We start from the raw sequence: 22,709 nt of genomic DNA on the forward strand, positions 1-22,709 counted from the left end.
TAATGACTATAACTGTTAGCCAGCACTGTGGGGGATCAATGAACCATTGATAATCGAATGTCATAGTCGCCACCAATATTTAGAGACAGTAGTCTAAATTCCCTGATTCCTTTATGGCACCAAATAACACTTCAACACTCTACAATAAATATGTAATCAAACTGTCTAGAGGTGCACCGATTGATCGGCTGACAAACCAAACCAGCCAGTCAGCTGATTGCTGATTGGCCATCACCGGTGACCAGCCGATCAGCCTCTTGAATCATGTTTTTTTAACACTTGTGAAACAGAATGTAGGGCCAAGCAAGTGTCGGAATATCGCATCGTTTATCAGCGGATGCTTTCTGTCAACACTGGGTCCGTCAAACATGCACTTCTTCGATTATGTCATGTAAACAAACCACATACCTATCAACCGTGAACTTGAGATCAGACTGGGGACATCACAAATGTTTGTGTATGCTGTCAATTAGAGTTTTTAGGAAGAAAATCTGAGAATCTGCAGGTCGGACTTCAAAAAAGAAAAAGAAATCAGCCAAGAAAATAGCAAGCGGTGCTTCTCTAAAACTGCCTTGAATAATCTTATAGTATAGCATCGGCCCCCTACATTGGTCTGGGCTTCATGTCTAACCTGCAAAGGTCGTCTCGGCGGCAGAAACTCTGCTGGTGGAGGCAGTTCGGTTGCAGACCCTCCATCTCCTGAAAGGAGCAGGACGGGACAATGGTTTTCCTCCTCCTCTCACCACACAGGGTGTCGGTGCAGGGGCAGAAGAGGACGCCCAGGCTGTACTCCTCAGGCACCCGCTCCAGGAAGCGCCGCAGGCCCCGGTGGCACTTGTGCTGGTTGCATCGGTTGGTCCCGGGCACCCGCTTGGTGCAAGCCAGGACATACTCTGATCGCAGAGAGCCGCACTTCTCGTACAGGCCACAGTCCTGTGCTGCCTTCAGGCACTGGTTCTCACCATCCAGTTGCATGAAAGATGACGCTAAAGGGGTTGAGGAAAAGTCAAATTAGCCGAACGCAAAGCACCAGTGTGTGCAGAAAGTTGTGAAGAGTGCCAAAAATGGAAGTGACAAACCTTGTACGATTATTGCTATGGTACATTTTGTAGCTTAGCCTGTGAGTTGCAGCAGAAGTAAAGAACTACATACTACATATAACATGTACACTGTTGAAGATGGAACACAAACTGCAAAACACGGACAGACAAGGAATCAACCCACTACTCTGACAGAAAAGACACTTTAGGAACATTTCAATGTGTGCTCAGTGTTTGAGATGGTGGTGGTAAAGGAAAACTCATCTAATCTCCAAAATCAAAACGTGTCCAACCTCTAGGGTGTCTCTGCATGTGCCTCTGCTCAGTAAACTTTTTTGCTGCCTAAAAGAGAGAAGGCAAAGAAAGGGCCACATTGTGAACAACGATCACTAATTGGTCAAAGAAACTTTGACGGAGGAAAATCTTTTTTTTTGTCTCGCATGCCTCGCAGGCAAACAAAAACACGAAAAAGTCTTGACGATTTGAAGTGAATGGGCTCAGCTTAAAACATTTAAACGGAAGGTTCTAGCGAAGATGGACGTGTTTCGAAGTTACACTGCACAAGTTGTGTGAGTTTGTAAATGTTTTGATTAGTTTTGCTGTTTCCCCATTTACCTCAATTCAAGACAAGACGTTTTCTGTTAGGCGTTGAGAAAAACAACATCTTCTTCAACAATTCAGGGTTACATGGGGTGAGTAAACTATATACAAATGGTCATTTTGTGGGGGAAGTATTCCTTTAAGGAAATTTAAAAAGCACTTTTCAAAGGGAGCGATGGTTGAGGAAAGATCAGGGAGTAATAATTATCAATAGAAATCCTCCTCTGGGGTCTGTAGATGTCAGTGTTGATCTGGCCAGCAGGGTTTTGCTCTGAAACAAAGTGTTGGCGTCCATCCTTGGGCTCCACTTCCGGTGGGGAAAAACAAAATGAAATGACTGACTGCAGCCAGGGAGCTCATTGGACCAATCCAGCCCAGGGCATTTCTTTTATTCTTGAGGAACTTAAAAGTGTTGTAATTATTTTTTGGCCCGACAACTGAAAAACAAATTAGCTAGCTAACAAATCAACAGCTAGTTAACCTTCCCCAGGTTACCCAGCACCATGTGCAAGCACAAAGTACAGTATGTGTGCGTCCTCAGCTGCTCACTAGGTATTACATCTTCATTGATTGATACATATTGATCACCATGTCTCAGGCTCAGTGATTCACTGGCATACTTGTATGACTCCATGTGTGACAGTGATGGACACCGACTCAAACTCATGAGTGACTCTGTGTGTGTGTCAGAGTGTGTTTTACCCGCTACTAAAGAGGCCATGCGAGTATCCATTAGCGTGTCGTCATAGGGAGATATTTCCAGCTCATCGTCCCCTGGAGAAACGGAACACACAAACGTTGGCAAACAATTGAGTGATCTCTTAAAGTGTGACCCACAGTAGCTTGGCAGGAACAAATGTAAGACAAACACTGTGGCAAAGAGAGCAAACGGTAATTGAAACTCAATGTGAACTCCCTCAAAAGCAAAGTAAGGGTATATTCAGTGTAATCTAGAATGAGGCCATGAAATGATTTGAAAAGATGAATAAAACCAAAGCATGACTATGATTTTCACACTTTGCCATGAAACTCTGAACTTTGGGGCACACCAACATACAGTAACTATTTAGCCTCTTTGAACAGGACTTCCAGAGGGAAAGAGGTTTCTTGATAGAAATCTAAACCAGTCCAGAACTCTGCTGGAGAACCCGAGTCACAATTCAAACCTCTAAATGAATACATTGATTTTTTTAACCATTCAAAAGTACTTTGATTTACAACTTTAAGCAAGACTGTTTCCGTGCTATTTCTTGCACAAAAGCCGGATCGATTGTTTGGGGGTATACAGCCAATGCAATTTGATAGGTGAAGAGAAACCAAGACCTACGGAAGCCCAAAGAGGCAAGTGACAAAATGATGTCTGGTATTGTTAAAGTCGGATCCGAATGGTTTAAATTCTTGTGTTGACGACTTAAGAACAGGTCGAACCTGACGCTACACCTGGTCAAAGCATGGAGAACAAGCTCCAGCTAAAAAAACTCTCCCATTACCCTTTAATGTGGGAGTATTTTAGACATTATTATTATTATTTTACATTTATTAGCATAATGCTCTGTGGGCACGAACATTTCCGAAAGTGAAAGCATCCTGGAGCGATGTGTCAAGGCGGCAGCAAGACAGCACCGTTGTTTTTACATTTTGTCTCCACCAAAGCGTGATATATTAGGATCATCGACATCTTTCTGTTACAGCAGTCACTTCAAATGTATTTTCTAAATGTTTCCTCATCGTGGCATGTTAAGAGTAATTTCGGCACCACTGCTGTTATGGTAACGTAACATTACACCATGCGTCATCTAACTTTGGCATTCGGCCATTTCATAAGTTCTGTTTACTTAATTGGCCGAGTTTCAGTGCAAAAATGGCTGAAACACAATAATACATTTGAAAATGATTATCTTAATTCCTTATTACTCGAGTGATGAGATACATACATGTCATGATAACCATTTGAAGTACTTGTGAAATACTGATCCTCCAGTAGTTTTATTCAAGGAGATCAAGGATCTGACAGATTAGCTCTGTTATCTTGTTTTTAAGAGAAGATGATTGAATATAATATTGAAATGATAATCAAACAACTTTCTGAGTCTCTGTGTAAATTAAATGTTGTATTGATCTGGAATTGGTTCAAAGAAATGTCTTCAGAATATTAAATAAATGAGTTGTTACATTACTCAACTATTCCAAAAAAGAATCGTAACATTAATTGTTAAAAATAATTTTCTTGATTCTACACCAAGAAAAGCTAAACAGAAAATGAACTTCTCCGTTTCATAAATCAGCATCAGCTGAAACAGCCGGAAAAGCTACTGGTTGTTTCTAACGACACATTTTAGCATAAATAAACAGGCGAACGAGTACTTAGCACTGAACTGCTGTAAGTAAAAGTTTAAGTCTAGAAAGTTTGATCCCAGTTTTAAAATTGCTACATTTTCCTTTAAGATAACAAGGTTATTCTAGTGCTTATGTCATGGCACAAAGAGTCAAGATAACACTTTATGGAGGTACGACTAAGCAATACAGGAAAGAGATATGACGGTGGTGGAACATCTCCCAATGATAAGAGGACCATGGGCGTAAACATGACTCATCTGCAACATCAACACATGCAGAATGTTCAAATCCCCCGACAGTATATTGCAGTCATAACAGATAACAGATCAAACCCAGTAAAAGCTGCCTCACCATCATGCTGCTCTGTGTAAATTATTCCGTGACATATTATATTCTATCTCTAAATTAAGTCGTCACTGTATTTTCTGACAGTTCGCAGCATGGACCTGACGTTTATGTTACAGAAGTTAGTTAGAAGAGCTGCCTCCCATGCACTGCAGAGGGGTCCCTGAAGTAAAACCACCCCTTTGCACAGCCTCTATGAGTCTGTGATGAATAACGCGCCAGTTTCTCTTAAGTCACTACGCGTAACATCACTAAGCGTAACATCACTAAGCGTAACATCACGACGCGTCTTGCATGTGATTTGAGGTCAGGCAACGTAGTAGAAAGAGCAAGAAAGTCCGCCTTTGACCTTATTTACAGGGACTACTTAACTTCTGTATGTCATTTACGTAACATCCTTATTTTAACATGGACAACACTCTGTTCTTGAACACAACCAAATGGTTTTGTTTGAATTCCCAACGTTAACCAAGCAATGTAAAGTAGGACTGTGCGTCCGTATGTGATGAGTAAGGAATGAGAACGGGGAGTAAAACGACAAAGCGAAAAGCTTTAAAATGTGGAGAAATTTCCTGAAGAGATCATGATGGCATGCGAGTCGTTAGAAGGAGGCCATGAGTTTAGCACTACACAAGTGACGAATTGCTGTCATTCTACAGGTTGTTTCATTTCTCATTTAAAGAAGTATTTCAACATTTTGGGAAATACACTTACACTATTGTCTTACAAGAATGAGATGAGAAAAAAACGGCGGGAAACAGCAACCCTGGCTCTGTCCAAAGTAAAAAAAGAATCGTACCGACACCTTTTAATATCATTCTTGTTCATCTCATTACTGAGGGCTCTCTCCCGTGTCACTCAATACTACCCCCCCTCTGTCATGTGATGTTCACCCTCAGTAGCCGACATAAGGATGGGAGATTGATGGGCAGTCACCATGAGCCTTGAGTGACTAGTGGCCGAGCCGCAAATGATCTAAAACACCCTCAACAGTTCAAACTCAATCAACAATGTAATAGCATGTAAAGTGTTTATGTATGTAAATCCTATTCTACACTATATATTTATGGTAATGACACACTAGAGCAGCCTAGCAGCGTTAGGAGCTGAGGAGTGTGTAATTACACTAATGCTCCGCTGACTAATAGGCCACAGGGGAGCAGGAGTCCGCTGGCGAGCGGTAGCTCACTTACTGATGCACACGTCACACCAGCAGCACGGATGTGCCTCAGTTACCGTGTGGGTGCTGAGAGTGAGGTCTTTTTGACGAGACCTCACACAGATACATGAGGCTGGATTGGAATGATGACACTTTTGGGTGGGTTTTCACGACGACGCAGCTGTGACCGCCCTATGAAAGCAGTGCAGAGCGGCGTTCGTCAGCTAACCAGTGCAGGAGCATGCCCTAGAAAGCATGCGTAGCTGGCCTGGCAATGTTAACAAAGCAAGAGGAAGCTCGGACAACGACACGTTCTGCTCAACTAGACATTACTCCATTATGTCTTTACATCGCAAATAGCTTGTTGTTGCTGTATTAATAGCTGGCCTTATTGTCCGTGTTAACAAATCTGATGAAAACAGCTAAACCAACAATAAATAGATTGTTACTACTGAAAAATTGTATCTGTGTGTCCAAAGACTGCCATACACTCCATTGTTGTCCACAAAGACATGAGCCACACCGTTGCTCTAGGTCAGACACACACACACGCACACACACACTGCAGTTTATTTTGATTCAATCTCACACCGTCTTGATTAGGGTTGGGTACCGAAACTCGGTGCCAATATGGAACCGGTTCCTGTGTATCCGGGTTAAACCTGGACCAGGTGTTGCCTCCTGTCGTGGTTGTGTCATACATTGAATGTGCTGTAATTACATTGAATGTGTTGTAATTCACTATCCTGTTCTACACATGACATCATTGCACTTCTGTCCATCCGGGGAGAGGGATCCCTCCTCTGTTGCTCTCCCACAGGTTTCTTCCTCTTTCCTCCCCGTTAAAGGGGTTTTTGGGGAGTTTTTCCTGTTCTGATGTGAGGGTTCCGGGACAAGAGGATGTCACATGTGTACATATTGTAAAGCCCTCTGAGGCAAATTTGTAATTTTTGATTTTAGGCTATACAAAAATAAATGGAATTGAATTGAATAATAGGTCAACATTTCACATAAACTATACAGTATTTCCAACACTTCGCCGCAGTATCAAAACAGAAGCTTGCTGAACTCGGCGCTTTCCGTAGTCATTGCATGGCAGCTCGCCGCAGGCTGCACCTTACCACTGCCCTGGTGTGTTTTTGGAGCTCTGATAACCGCGCACTGTATTGGCTTTAGCCCCCCAGGACCTTGAACTGGATGAGGTGACAATGAATGGAAAGAGGGAGACCCAGTTTTAGATATGCCCCCCCCCCCACATACAGACATGCATCCATGTCCACCCCCACACCTCAGCCCCAGCAGAGGCCTGACTGACCTGGCAGCAGGCGAACCCTCCAGTATATGCGCAGGCACTGCTCCTCCTTGCGAAAGCCACGCTGGCACTTGCAGGCCACGAGAGCGGGGTGCTTAGCCAGCAGAGCGTCCTGTCTCTCCAGGCACTCGGCGGCCACCTGCTCCCCCAACGGGGACACCGCTGCGTCGGCCGCACACAGCTCCAAGCCCCGGTACAGCGCCTCGCACCGGGGGTCGGCGGAGCACACTCGGTGAGCTTCAACACAGTCAGTGGGGGAGAGAGGTGGAGAGGGCAACACACCTAAATGAGTACAGAAGAGATGGAGAGAGATAAGTTATGTGTCAAGGCCTGCTCACACCCAGGCACAGATAATATGTGTGTTTGCAAAATATATGGTTCGAGAAGCTCGGTATCGTAATGACCCTATTTAAACCTGGCATCAACACTGTTGGGTGATTCGATCACAAGTTGAGAGCAGAAAGCTAGATGTCCCAAGTCCCAACAAATCCATAAAACACTGATGTGTCCCGGTTTCAACAGACACTACCAAATTGTCCCGGTTTTCACCCAACTAAAATAATAATCCCTTCTAAAGAGCTCCAGGAAGCTTACTCTTTCCTTCGTAAAGTACCTGGCCATTAAGATACTTCTTCTTCATCCTGCAAGAGTACATTTACGGTCGTGCGAGGTGGAAATGCCGATATGAAAGATCATATTAAGATGGTCAGATAGCAATACACAATAGCAAGCATTTGGTGCATGCATAAGTGAATGTGCGGTACACTTTAGGGTCCCGGTGTGGAGGTTTGAAAATATGGTCACACTGGTGTTACCAGAACTCGCCAGAGTTTGTTTGATTGAGACAGGTCTCAGATCATTTTCTCCTGATTCGTCCATGTGGATTGTGAATAAAGGGTCTAACATTTACTTCAGGGACAACGGAGTGAAAGAATCGGTCATAATCTGTGCTAACATTCGCTTCTCCACAAAGTGAATAGACTCAGGACCTACTTCAAAAGGTCCAAATTAGTGGTGAAATTATTACAAATGAACTGAGAGGAGTAAACATGAAGTCACACTGTGCCAAAATGAAACAGCGCTTACTTTGAGAGCTCCTGTGAAAATGCACAAGAGCGGCATCGTAACTTCATTTCATCCATATCTGTGAACCTCATCAACGTTCTCCTCTTAAGTCATTTCCTTTATCGTTCGAGTTGTAATCTCTGTAAAGATGTCTATTTTTCCGTCCTTGATCTGGCAGAATCAGGAAAAAGGTTCCGAACATCTCGTCTTTGACAGTTACCGTGCAGTAATTTAATGCTTTGGGTATGAATTCATGCTCTGATAGAACTTCATACAATCTCGAATTGGTCTGTTTTTCTTTCACACCAAAAATGAACCATGCCAGATTGTGATTGAAGGCAGATAAAACCCGATGTTTTCAAGAATGCTCGCTGTGGTTGTTGGTCTACATCAGAGTTGCGAAACAGCCGAACTAAACAGAGTTTGTTTGAAGCAGTTTGTGTGTTTGAGGTGTGAAAGCACCCTAACAGGTGAGGGAACACTGTGGGCCAGACGTCATGCCTATAGTCACACAGGCCGACTTCCACTCATCCCACTTTCAAATGAGGAACGTCCCATTTTCAACCGCATACCTTTCTGTTTCCTTTTCCAGAACACCAAAGTAGATTCTCCTCAGCCAAGACATTCAGCCCCGGATAAAGTTACCCCAGATAGTTTTCATTTATTACAGGCGTCTGCACTGTGTGGAACTTTCTCCAAGAGAGGAACCGTTGTTTTCTGAAGTGTGTCGGCTTCGATTTGCAATAGCAAAGAGAAGAGGCTTCATACGGGAGTAGAAATAGGGGAACGGAAAGACGGATGGGAAAATGGAGAGGTGTGGGGCGAGGGAGAGGGGCGAGAGAGAGGGGCGAGGGAGATAGAGGCAGAGGTGGAGAGCGAGCGTACCAATGTGAACCTTGATGGGTTGGACACGCGCACAGTATGAGACACAATCAGCATGCACCGCCGAAAATGAGGTTCTTCGAATCACACGAAGATGCGCATATGCACGCACACACACACACACGCACACACACACACACACACACGTACACGCACAAACACACGCACAAACACAGGAACACGCAATTACAAAAGAACAACACGTAAGCACACACACACACACACACACACAAGCACATGTCTGCCCTGGGAAGGACCCTTCTATGTGTGTGTCCTGCTGGGAGAGAGACTGGGAGGCACAGAACCCATCATTACTACCAGAATACAATACTGCACAACCACAGGGGAGGGGGCAAAGCAATCTGTCTAAGACACACACGCATACATACTCGCATAGGCTTCCACACACACAGACACACACACACACATATCTCGGTGTCAGAATAAAGTGGCTGAGAGAGCATAAACAGCTTAACATTCGGTGCCGGATCAGTAGACAGTATGTAAATTGAATACTGAGTGTGCTGATGAAAGACTAACCACATACATAAAACATTGTTGGTTGAACAAACAGCCTTTGTGGAGCGCCGCTTCCCGACGCTGTGCCGCAACTCACTTTGTCCACACATCAGACGATGGCTTGATCCCGACCACCTCTCTCTCTCTCTGAGGTTGTCCTTTCTCATGCCAGCGCCGCATCATCAAACTTTCACAAAACATTTTTTTTTTATCTCTGCTAAACTGGAAACACTGCGGTTTCTTCCCTTTTTCATCCCTTCAGCTCAGTCATCCAGGTAGTACGACGACAGTTCAAAATAAAACAATATATCGCTTCACAAAAAGAGTCCAATGAACTCCCTTCAGGGATTTGAAGAAAGAAACTCCAATGGAGTCCATCTGGCGTCACATAGTCGAAAAAATATTAGCATTCAGATCAGTTGCTAAGCCGAGGCAACAGATTAATTAACTCTGTGAATGGACTGCTAAACTGCATGCGCTTTAGATGCTATTTTTGAATGACGCTTCCAAAGCCAGAATGCATCTGGCATTCAGAATAAAAGTGTGGAATAATAATTCTGTAAAAAGAAAAAATGCAACCATCATACCAGTTAAATCATCATGCTAGTTAAAGCTACGACAAGGAACTTTCCTTGTTGTGTTGAATTTGGCGGCCCCTGTGGACAAAGCAGTCGTGTTTCCGTGAGCACCCTGCCTCGTGTCGTAAAGATGTGCAGCTGCCAGACTCCCTTTAGAAAAGCTCTCGTTTTACTGCTGCAGGGTCTGACAGGCTTCACCTCTCAGTCCTGGTTCTCCCGCGCCTCCCTTCCCTCCAGCGGGCCCAGCAATACGGCATCGGCCTCAAGCAGGCTTTGTGCTGCCGGCGGCCGCACTTGAGTTCGAGCTAACGGAGGTTCTGCCAAACCTGCGTACCGAACATCGTCTCGTCTGGTGTTGCAGGGATTCAGACCTATGACGAATAACATATTTTGAATATATAGAACAGCCAATCCTCTCACCAATGGTCTTGTTTGCTTATGTATGTAATATAGAGGCATCACTATTACATTGGAACTGTTTCATAACCAGTTAGAAGTTAATTGTAGTAACTTTAACTGAAGGAGCAGGCTGCAGAGGTCTGGTAAGATCACCGTCAGTAGACCTAAAACCAGCATGAAAACCATTGTGCAATTCCCCTTTGATTGTTAAAGAAATAGTTACATTACAGGAAACATGCTAATACGCTTTATTGCAGAGAGTTAGGTGAAAATCGTCACACCACTCAAATATAACACAGACGCAGACAACACACCGATATACCTTCTCCAGAGACCCGGTGAGCCAAGAAGCCTTGCTGTTGCTTGAGACCGTCTCAGTGATATCAACTGTTGGATTGCACAAAAAAGTGCAATATCTGCTTATTGTTAACGGATCAAACTCTTGTGACATTGAAGGATCATATAGAAATATTAATTTAAACACAGAGATGAGAAGATTAAAAAAATGACAAGCAAAGCTGACATACCGTTATTAATTCATCATGTCATCATATGATACTTTGACATTTACATTTCCATATTGGGACACTAATCAAAACAGCCTTATGCAACGCAGATGAGTGAATCCGGCAAAAGCAGACTCCTATGCTTAAGGCCGCCTAAAAGCACATCATGAACAGTGTCTGCTGGTCTTTACGGAGCTTTCTGTTCGATTATACAGAGGGAAGTCCAGGACGCATAAGAAGGACACCATCTTTAGTTCATCCACTGCAAAAAACCTGTTGTAAACAATGGAGTGAACCACACATTATTATAAATGTCACATTCATTTTGAAGGAGCTTTTACATTCTTGTCTTCTCAATCTCAATGCTGGTGAAGTAAAAAGCAAAGTAATGCTACAGGAGCAAACACAACGCCAACTACAGCCAGAAACAACTTTTGTTGCCGTATTACTCTGCCCCCCCCCCCCACACACACACACACACACACCACCACACAGCACCAAAGGAAGTGCTCCTGAAATGAATAAGGTAGTCAGTGTTGTTGTTGCCTAGTAATTGTAGTCGTAGGCCCCTTTAGGAGTCTCTCAAGAGGTGTTCCCACAGGAAGTCCAAGCCACAGTGTGTGATGTTGCCAAGCCAGAGGGCCAAGCGGTGAAGTTGTTTAGCTAAACCTAACTTCGGCAGCCAGGCTTTTTTTCCTCCCAGACTTCAAAATGTTCAGTCAGAGAGAGAAAGCTCCTCACTAATTCATCTTCACTGTAAAATAATGAGCAGTAAATGTTGATGAATAGATGTACGTGCCTCCATCTCTGTAGAATTACCCAAAAAACCCGTTTGACATCAGTGGATCGCAGAAGGAAAGATAAAGAATGTTGTTTCCACTGTGTCTGCAGGCAGCGAGCAGCCCCCTGCATCAGTGCTGGTGGAGTTTATCATTGTTTTCCCATTGAAAACAATGAGCATACAGTGTGCCATCTGCTGCACACCAGCTCTGTGTGAACAAAGAGTCTGGAGAGCTGCTTCGAGGAAGACCAGCATTCAGACCGAGTAGCCTGTTTGTTTGACATTCACTCGATCCAGCAAACCAATGGGTCACGTTTCTCAACAGGCGCTCCAGGTCCTGAGCAGAATGTGACGCTCCATTTGGACTCAGCTAACGTCTGTACAGCTAGTCCATTGGTGGATTAAAACAGATTGCAATAAAAACCTCTAGGTGGAGTAGCATGCCACCGTTTTTGATCCAGTAGTTGTAGCACCCTCTTTGGGTCAATGTAGTCCTCAAAATTAAAAAAAACACGATATAGTATTTCCTCAAGTGTCAGAATGCAACTTTCATCAATTACATTTTTTTTCATGTGCCGCAGTTTTTCGACCACTTTAAGTAGCTCTTCAAAACATCTGGCGATTGACAGTCACAAGGAGGGAAGTGCCCCACTGATGAATGAAACCCGTCAGTTTGACCCGGCCTGGACTGGCTGGTACTTTTACTGCTATCTCCAAGCGCCAAAGCAATATGTTTAATTTGCAACGAGTGCCTTGTGGTCATTAAAGAATATAAAATCCGGAGGCACCATATTGAGCGAAGGACAAATGTTCAGAGTGGGATCAGAGGAGAGGGCCGCGATCACAGCCGTATGACCCTGGTGTGTTTCTGAACTCTATGCTGTGCTCGGGTCCGATATCTGACCGAACTTCTTTCATTTATTTCAGAAGTAAAATAACAATCTTTTTTTTTCTTCTTTTTTTTTGTAAGTTCATTAATTGTCATTACAAAAGCTAAAAGAAAAGTTTGAAATATGCTCCTGAAAATGTATGGCTCGTCTGCATTCCCAGTATTAAAATCAGGCCCAGTTGAATTTGTAACTGAAAATCCCTGCCCTATGGCAACGATGTGTAAGGAATAGGTCAATACAACTTCACCTCACCCACCACATTGATTCTGAGGTGGTAACATAGCACCGGCTCCTCTCGGCCATTACGGTGCATCTTACAAATCATGTGCCACAGGGTTGGATTTAATGTGAAACCTGCTGGATTTGTTTACAGCACAAAGCACACTACTGCAGCTAATCCACACTGTGATTCCACTAACATTATTACAACTGCACAGTCTCACTGATTTACCTGGTCAGTATATACTGGCTGTTATCGGCTCTTGTCCTTCTCTCTGTACAAACATCTCCTTCTTTTTATATTTGCCACAGAGAGACTCAGAGAGAAACGAGCTGTGGTGAAGAAACAAGGCAAAGAAGTGTTTCTGTGGGTGAAAGTACTGCCACGACTGTGATGAAGTGGAAGTGATGCGTTTCACATTTGAGGTTTGCTTGGTACAAAGAGAGGAGTTACTGGTCGGGTGGAATGAGAAGTGATGGCAACCACAGCCGAATGAACAGACAAAAAAACTACAAAAAAGACAGCCATCTATAAAACACCAAGCTTAAATTGACATCAAAGAAAGAATCTCAGGGGAAAAGTAGAGACCCACCAGTTGAGAATCACTGTTCTAGATGATACTTTCGTACAGTTAACCCTCGGGTGGGTGATGCATTTTTTCTTATATTTATTGAAACTCTCTTGACTTCCCAACATGATATCAATGAATCAAATGCTCTGACAAAAAAAATTGTTGTTTACGTTCGTCACGATCGTTTTGGAGGAGTGGTTTTGGCATGAGGCCTGAAGGGACGGGGTGTCACTGTTGCCACCTTGACGACTTCCTCGCTAGAGAATGCTGCTAGCTCCCTTCATTGGACAAGAGTTGGCAACACTGGACCATAGACTGTATATTAGAAGTAGTCATGGCAGAAGTATTCACTACGTCATGGTGCCGTCACCCATTGGTTTGTGGACTGATATTATGAAGCCTCGCGTTTGGAGGTTTCGCCGTCGCCATGATGTTTTTTTCGCAACCAATGAATAGAAGTGACCGTATTTGTAATGCGGAGTGACGTATACAGCTCTGGTAGCTGCAGCGACCTGTCAATCACAGTAAGCCCGCCCTAAAGTATGCTCTGCTTTATGGTCTGTTTGACTCTAAATGGACCATCATGTACTAAATGAACATCATGCTGTATTGAAGACTTGAAACTAGAGATTGAGACCATAAACTCATGTTTACAATGTTTACTGAGGTAATAAATCAAGAGAGAAGGAGAGTAATTTTCTCGTAGACTTCTATACAATCAGACTTCTTTTTGCAACGGTAGGAGTCGCCCCCTGCTGGTCTGTAGAGAGAATGCAGGTTTAAGAGACTTTTACATCGGCAGAACCGGTGTTTTTCTGTTGGATGCTTTCAAAATCGACCTTACTCTTGCCGGTTTCTCCAATATTGTCGACCCCAGCTAAAACTCATGCATTTGAAACAGCAGCTTGTCAAATAATTATTAAGGGCCGCTAGCTTGGATTTTCTTGAGCTTTTTGGGGGGTTTTCTAGAGATTTTATCGAGACCTTTCTAATGGTACACTTATACATATACAGTATATATGGCAATACAAGAGGTGAAGAGGAGTCTGTGGGTGTTTTTATAAGAATGTTGAACTTTCAGGTCAGGAGTGCCTATGGTTTGCATGTTCCACACTTTATTATAAGTGTGTTATTCAGTGTGACACTCCAGATGGTCTGGTCTTGGTCTTGAATTAGTCTCAACCCCTTAAAACCTGGACTTGTCTTGGTCTCGATACACGCTGGTCTTGGTAATGACTTGGTCCTGGTTTAAGTGGTTCTCGACTTAAACACTGTCACGCCCACGTACACATACACACACAGGCTAAAGTCGATTATCACTAAACTTCGGAATTAATAATACAGATTTTTTTGCTGAAATGTGTTGAAAATGATTATTTACTCCCCATGGACTCATGCCTCAGTCCCCTCTTTATCATATGTTTTGATGCTTCTCACTCCTCACTACCGTAAGACAAAAATGTAGGAAGTATAAAACACATTTGATGCAGTGTTTCCAATTATATTTAGGATTTAAAGAACCAAACTAAATGTCTGGCAGACGCCCCCCTGCCAACATGGAAGCCAGTCTGTTAGAAAGACTAACTGGGGATCGTGGCTGCAGCCACAGATCTGAAAACAGTCTCGAACACATCTGTCATCGTGATAGCAGATGGGCCTGAGGTCATGCCGCAGCTGACCTGGGATCAGCCCTGGCTCTGACCACAGAGCAGCGGTACCTTCAGGGACTAGAGTCAGACACTGAGTTTGAGTAAGGACACACCAAGACACACACATACGGCACTCAATCTAAAGCCTCTGCATGCTTGACACACACACACACACAGAGACAGCCATGGAAGCAGAAGCCAACACACCATCTGCCGCTCCTGTGTTTGAGTTCCAAATCCCAGTTATCAACAAAACACACAGAAGACCTCCAAACTAACTCTTGGATACACCATTCCCTTTGAGAAGAACGTTATCACCCACACACACACACACACACACACACCTCTGCACCCAGATCAGATAGAACCAGGTGGATGGAGGCCACGTGAGTTGCTCATTTTTCATTAAATGTGACAGAAGAAGGAAGATAGATTTCCTCACTTCTTTCACGAGTTCATTCACCTCACAACACTTCCAATCCTCTCCATCTGTCTGTCTCCGTCTCTCTGCCCCCCCCCTCTTTCGCTCTTTCTTTCTCAATTTAATTAAATAAGCTTCAATATGTTGCCAAAGAAGAACAATCCACAATATATTACATACAATATAAATTAGAAAATGACATCACACCTTAGTGTCTCAAACAGATAGAAAGCCTTTAAATAAAATAAAATGAATTACGGTAAAATTATGAATACATTTTGAGAATGAAATACAACCTCAGTAGTTCTAGTTAACGTTTTCTTCTGTAGCATGGTCACATACTCTGCGGGTGAATGTATGAATTGTGGTCCTCTGCTAAACAGTTTAGTCAGTTCATCACATGTTGTCTCTGCCGCTAACGTGGTTTCTGACAGCTTCATACAGCGGGTAGCCGTCTGGGTTTCCAATCCTCATGATAACAACCTGTTTCCATCTCTACTTTATGGTCGCTGAGTCTACATTGTGAACATCCATCTGGGTTTTTAACACTCACAAGGTATTGTGCTATATTCTCTTTTTCAATAAATGATGAGGTTCCGCTTTGGTGATGGATCTTGTTTTAGTTTTCCAATGTTCAATGTATCTGCATGTATTTCCCTTGTCGATTGTGTTTGGATGTGTCTTTGGATAGATGATGGAGTTCTTGGTTTTTGAGCTGGTAGGTTTCTTGATGATTCTCAGAGGATCTGTCTCTGGGCAGAGGCTGTCACTTGACAAGGCTATGTGATGGGAGTATGTGATGGGAGTATAAAAAGAGTTTCCAGAGACTTCAAGTAGCGTACAATGACGCCATGAGAATACTTTTAAAGAGACCGAGATGGAGTAGTGCTCGTGAAATGTTTGTGGCTGCACGAGTCAACACTTTCCAAACTGTTTTAAGAAATCTCATGTACAAATTCATCTGTAGACTGAATGACTCTGCAAATGGGATCATACTTGTTTTAACCAACATAAGGTTTAGCAGCACACGCTACCAGTCCCAGCTGTGGCGACATTGGTACAGCTGTCTCTTTGTAAGGCATTGCTAGGCCTATGTACTTTTATTGTTTGTGTCTGTTTTTTTATGTATCTGCCTGTATGGACCCCGAGTCTGAAATAAAGTATCTATCTGTCTGTCTGTCTGTCTGTCTGTCTGTCTGTCTGTCTGTCTGTCTATCTATCTATCTATCTATCTATCTATCTATCTATCTATCTATCTATCTATCTATCTATCTATCTGTCTATCTATCTATCTATCTATCTATCTATCTATCTGTCTATCTATCTATCTATCTATCTATCTGTCTATCTATCTATCTATCTATTCAGGATCAGCTCGTGCCAGGTGAACCTGGAACTGGATTTCTCTTCTCTGGTTTGGTCTGTTTCTGTGAATCTTTAGGATTACCTTACAGAACTGTAGACATGTGGGACATGTGTGTGTTTTGTCCCAAGATAGATGCCACTGGTTCATTAGAAGCCCCTCCACAGTTCACCTCCCAATGAGGACGGGTTGAATGACGTTACTGAATAATTTTAGACAGATGTTCATTTGGGGGAGTTTATTTAGAGATTTCCTCGAACTAGTCATTCATTCTCTCTCTATTCCGAGCAGCTTTTCACACTTATCATCAAAGTAGGTTTATGATGCTCATTTCTCGGGCTTCATTGCTCTTCATAGACGTCATTGTCTGTCGCCGGAGATCAATACTGATAGGACAATCTCTCTCTCTCTCTCTCTCTACCGACTGGAGGGACTCCTGTTGTTCGAAACACACACCCCTGCAGTGCTGTGGAATCTTCAGTAACTGCACGGTGTGATAGCCTGCAGCCCACACTTTCAAACACCTGACACCTGTGTGTGTTTTAAGGTTTAGATGAGGTCATTTCAAAAGAAAGACCGCTCTCATATTTGTAACAATATCAGTTTTTTTTAGCAGCTAGCTCATCGCCTACATCTCTTCACCAATTAGCCCAGCCAGCAGTCACTACGTCACCGAGCTTCCACAATATTTCACAACATTTTGTGAAATGAATTTAGCTGAGTCACTCTCGGACCAGACCTAAAGAAAATAACCATAGTGATGTCATCAGGGTTATCTGAGTTCAGTCTGGAAGACTGTGAATGTTGAACAGAGAGCATGCATTACAAACCGTTTTGGAAGAAGTGAGCATTTATCACACAAATGAATGGTCTCATGAAATCTGGTTACATGATGGACAATGTTGGGTACATCATTTTGGAGCTTGTTCCATGCAGAGGACGAATGGTTTAACGGTTTAACTATGAAACCATTGCTTTTATGTGTTAAGACCTCCAACCCCAAGAAGTGTAGGCTAAAACTAAATCACCAGAATACTCATTTAAAGGACCTATGTTTTCATTATTATTATTCACGTCAAGAAATGTGTTTGTCCATAGAGACTATTTTTTGTGTCAAACACTTTCTTTCCAGGAAATTAGTCAAATTCAAGTTTTCCAACGATAAGAAATATGTATATGATGAATTTAGCCTTGATCAGACCACAAATGAGACATGAATTACACCCTGCAGTCCGTCTCTTTGTCGCTTGGAGACTACTTTGCCGGGAGGAGAGCGGGCACCAGCTTCAGAGAGAGTCTAGTAACTTGATTTTCAGCCAGCAGTCCCTAATGTTAGCGTCTCCGTCTCCGGAGCTGCCGTGTGCTCTTCTCCTTGCTGTAGTCTCCTAGCGGCGGGGAGGAGGGACCCTCCCGCTGTTCTGCTCATTTCTTGCAACCAGTCTAAAGCTTTGTTTATAGCGTACAAACAAAATGAACACTGAGGAATCAAAAAGACATAGAGTGTTACCCATAGATATGCCCATAGGCTGTAGGTGTAACCTGCAAAAGACCATAGCCCAACCTCCACAATGACGAGGATGTCTTATAATTATCTGTAAACGCATATCTCATATCTGGACTACTGTATTGCCTTTATACAAACTCTGTAAACAAACAAGTCAAGTATTGCATGCATTGCAAGGAAACTACGTTTTGATATTCTGTAAACTATTTGATTTGGCTGTAAAAGTAAAAATGTACTCAAATAAAGAGACAAATTCAGACGTGCACGACGAATGACTTGGTCGCGGCGCTCACGCGCTGGTCGTGATTACGTAATTTCCTGGCGTGCGCGTGCCTTACACCTGCTACACTATAACGAGTATAAAACAACCTAACATTAGCGAAGGTAAGGTTCACTCTGGACAGGTTGCCTGAGACAACTATTCATGCTCACATCCACAGCTACGGGCAATTTAGAGTCATCAATTAACCTATAGCCCACCTTTGGACTGTTGCAGGAGAACCCGTAGAGAACCCATGGAACCCGTAGAGATCCCATGCTGACATGGAAACTCCACACAGAAGGCCCGTCTAGCCTGGGAATCAATTCTGGGCCCTTCTTTCTGTGAGGCAATGGTGTTAGCCACCACACCACCGTGCAGCATTTTCAGAGGAACGGAAAAGTGAAACTGTACGTTAAAGGGGAGCCTAAGAGGAGAAGGTAAACACTCCCTGCGGGCAGCTTCAAAGGATCAGTATCAGTATAGGTCTTCAAAAACCCACTCTTGGCATCTAAGGAAAATGAGCCCTGTCCCGCACCCTCCCACCCCTACAAATACTCACAAACACGCACACCTGCCTTCGCACCGATAAGACGTCAACCACTGCCGCTCTGAATGTGTTTGCACACCGGCATCGGTTGACTGCACTTCCTCATTGACTGACTTGAACAATTTATTGTGACGCGCCGCTGAATCCGAAGGGGAATTTAGATTGAGATTGAAAAAAAAGAAGAAAGGAAAATCAGACGCGACCTGAAAGCGAGAGAGATAGAAAAAGGGGGGTTAACCTGAGGCCAGGGAGACAGGGAGAGAGCCTGTCACTCAACATTACAATGTCACTACAAGCTGGACAATCATTAACGCGGCTAATGAACACAGCGCTGCAGTACAGAGCGTGCACACGTAAAGCCACTGTGGGGGAATTTCATTCGTCCTGCTACAGCAGTGATATAATCCACTGATTCCCAACCAGGAGGTGCGTCTGCTGTTACCGGGGGAGGGGTACCTGAGGGGCTTAGCGTATATAAAAATTGAGAAGAAATGATAAAAACATCCACATTTCTGTTGTTTAGGAGTACAATAAACACACAAACAGGATTTGAAATTGGTGGGAACTTTATTGTCGCAATGACATTCCAACTATATTAGTCTGACTGTCAACTCCAGTCGACTCCAACCTGAGGCACCTGTAACAGCTGCCATTGAGAGTGTCATGCATGGTTAACACTTGTAATTCGTGCCACTCAAAGGGGGGGAAGTGCAAAGTACAAACTAAACCGAAACTCGTGCAAACTGGAAAGGTGCACTCGGTAGAGTGCAGATCTCCGCCAGGTGTGTCTGCAACGACCACTGCTGTCATGTGTGATTGAATGAATACTAATTGCTCCTGACGCAACAGATACACTGTCCTGCACCTGCTCTGTTTAGTCAATAAGCGTGAATCACTGCAACCGCGAGAGGTCTCTGAGCATGCGAGCACAAAAAAACATGAGGCCAATGGGCTCAGCGGAATTAGCTGTGGACAGACAGGGACATGCACAAACACACGACCGAACATGATCTCCTGGCGAGATAACAAGAGCCCTGTATCAACAATAAAAAAAGACTGCAACACTGACGTTATCATTTTTAGAATTGTACATATCCTATACCTGACAGATTTAATGTTATGTGTGGATGTTCATTAATACAAAGAAATAATAAGTACATTTGAGTGGTACTAAAAGTCCACATCTGGGAATGAGACGTTTTTGGCATGCGAAGTCCAGCTGAAACAGAAAGGGATTCGTCATCCTGTTGGACTCCACCTTTTCAAGTAGGTCAGACGACCTCCCACTGTGACTTCAAGAGAAACAACAAGAAAAACACCAGCAATAGCCAGATATGGGAGTGCCTCTGTGAAGCGCTGTCAGTGAGAAGCGCTCGCAATCCGATAAAACAACCGGAAAAGAGAATCTTTGAATGCACCACCACGTTGCGATTTCTGGACATTGACTACAGATTGAATCAGTTTTATACTTGTGTCTCTCTGTTGACTCATCTTCAGGCCTTTGAAAAAAGGGTTTTCGGCCGACCAACAAGGGCCCTTCAGACTTATGTTTCCCACAAATCTTCTTCTTCGCATATGATTTTTGCGAACAAGTACTCAGCAGTTTGTTTTCCTCTGTTCAGTCATGATAACTTCCATTGTCAGAGACAAAGAACAATACACCGGTCTTTGTTTCTTTGTCCAGTTTTGGTAGATCTGCCTTCGTACACGGACCCATCTGTAATTTATGTAATAAAGTGTAATAAAGAGCAGTGGACACTCACTAAAATGCCCCTTTAGCTCTTGGGCTAAAACACCTGTCCGTAACTCTTAACGCTGTAGTTTAAGGCTTTACCACAACCCCGCTATTGTGCTACAAACAATAGAAACGTTCTCTCAGAGTGAGTTTATGATGCTGTAAAGACGCCCCTTTTTTTCCTTTCTGATTTTTCTTCATTTGCAAGCTTTCAGTGGCCACACACAGGCTCCCAGACACACTAACACCATACAAAACACACAAAGACACAAAGGAATAAACGAAACAAGGTCATCGTCACGACAGTAGCGCGCTCACACCCGACAGCAACTTCATTAATTACAAAGTGGTCATCCACACGCAGCGTCAATACAAGACCGTCAAATCAAATCAAAACTTTGGTTTGAGATTTTGAACTTTTTAAGAATTGTTTTTCCTGTGTGTATATGAGAAGCCATTCAATACAACTGTTCATATGTTTTTAAAATCTTTAATTGTTTGTATATAATGTATGGTCTTTGTGTATCAATGGAAAAAAATAAAGATTATTTTTAAAGTCAAAACATGGTCTAGTGATTCTTAATAGAACATTTACTGTAAGTAGATATCAACAGGCATGCTATTTTTAAAATAACCAAAAAAAACAACCTGTAAGCGTTTATAGACTGTAGGCACAATCAAAAACATCCCTTAAACATCTTAAAAATACCTTAACTGTTGCTTTTTTTGCATACAAAAATAAACTATATATCAGCACTTCGCAGTGGTCTACGGATCATCAATTTGTGTTGCTCTAGCAATGTTGTTCTCGTTTGTAGCAATTGACATAAATGGGACAAAAATGGCATCAAAAATCCCAATTATTTCAAAACCACAAACTGGTTCGAAGACAAGCTAACTTTAAGCAACAATTTTATTAAAAAATTTTAATTTTTAAAATGTTTCAAATCAGAGGAATTGTTCGAGCTGTAAGACAAACAACATATAAGCATGTCTAAACTGCGGAGGGTGCGTCTTTTGCCGTCCGCGTGTTTCAGTCGTGGCATGAAAGTTTCAGCGCGGGGCTTGGAGCTGGGAGGGCGTAGCCTAGTGGCACTTCTGATGATGGAACACAAAACCTTGAGAGATGAATTGGCTTGCTTGAACTAAAAGAGCACAGAACCTCAACCAAAACCGGAATTATTGAGACCAAAATACACTTGCATTTTTTAAATATTCACTGCCAAATCAAACGGGTTTTTTTAAACTCTGCTGAAAAGTTGTCAGGAAAAAACACACACACACACACACACACACACACAAACACAGACTTCTTCCCATCCATCCCCGGGGCTCCAAGACCGTGAAATGGACCAAAACGAGCCGTAAAAAACGCACCTCGGAGTAATGATAACTAGAAGACGCAGAATATTTTATAAGTTTCTCTCATTTTTCTAATTGTAAAAGTCAAACCAGTGAACGTACCTGAGAAGAAGAGAGCGAGCACACTCCCGATGAGAAACATGTTTGCAGGGTTCGGGACACCGGATGGGGTAAAATGGGAACAAGAGACTTGGTGCGTTCTGGTCCAGCAGCACCGCCGTGCGCCCCGCAGACGGACAACCCAGCCTGCCGCTACATTCACCGCGCCAACAACACGCGCCCGTTCGCCCTTTGCCCGCAGCTCGGTCGCTGAAGTTTCAAATCCTCAGCAGGAAGACGGAGGAGCCACCGAGGAATGCGTCGGAGCAAAGTATACGCACCGGAGAGGCAGCCTCTGAGAGTCACTGTTGTTTTTTGTGCCAAAGGCTTCCAGCTTGCCGCCGCGCCGCTTGGGGAAAAAAAGAGAAATCACAACTACTGGATGGAAGAAATGTCAAGCGTCACCGGGGGATGCAGCTCTGCCCGCGGACAGTCATCGCGACGCGGCTCCGCTGGTCAGGGGGTCCCGGTACATTCTGCGATCATGATGCTGACAGGCAGAGGAGGCTGGGGTTATTAACTGGCGATATCCCTCCTCCTACTCCTCCTCACCCTCCTCCTCC

General features: G+C 43.4%; 1 protein-coding gene across 1 annotated transcript in view; it reads right to left on the minus strand.

Annotated features, from left to right (window-relative positions):
• LOC306777994 (GDNF family receptor alpha-4-like) overlaps positions 1–22,387 on the minus strand; it is a 37,854-nt gene extending 15,467 nt beyond the window's left edge. Inside the window, exons 1-4 of the mRNA XM_079269314.1 lie at positions 22,150–22,387; positions 6,797–7,075; positions 2,343–2,414; positions 632–986 (exon numbers count right to left, since the gene is read on the minus strand). Of these exons, the coding sequence (XP_079125440.1) occupies positions 632–986; positions 2,343–2,414; positions 6,797–7,075; positions 22,150–22,189 (746 nt within the window). The 5' untranslated portion in view covers positions 22,190–22,387. The remainder of the gene's footprint in view (positions 1–631; positions 987–2,342; positions 2,415–6,796; positions 7,076–22,149) is intronic.
• Between the last annotated feature and the right edge of the window lie 322 nt (positions 22,388–22,709).

The sequence above is a fragment of the Melanostigma gelatinosum genome, assembly GCF_949748355.1.
Source record: "Melanostigma gelatinosum genome assembly, chromosome: 5".
Classification (NCBI taxonomy): Eukaryota; Metazoa; Chordata; class Actinopteri; order Perciformes; family Zoarcidae; genus Melanostigma; species Melanostigma gelatinosum.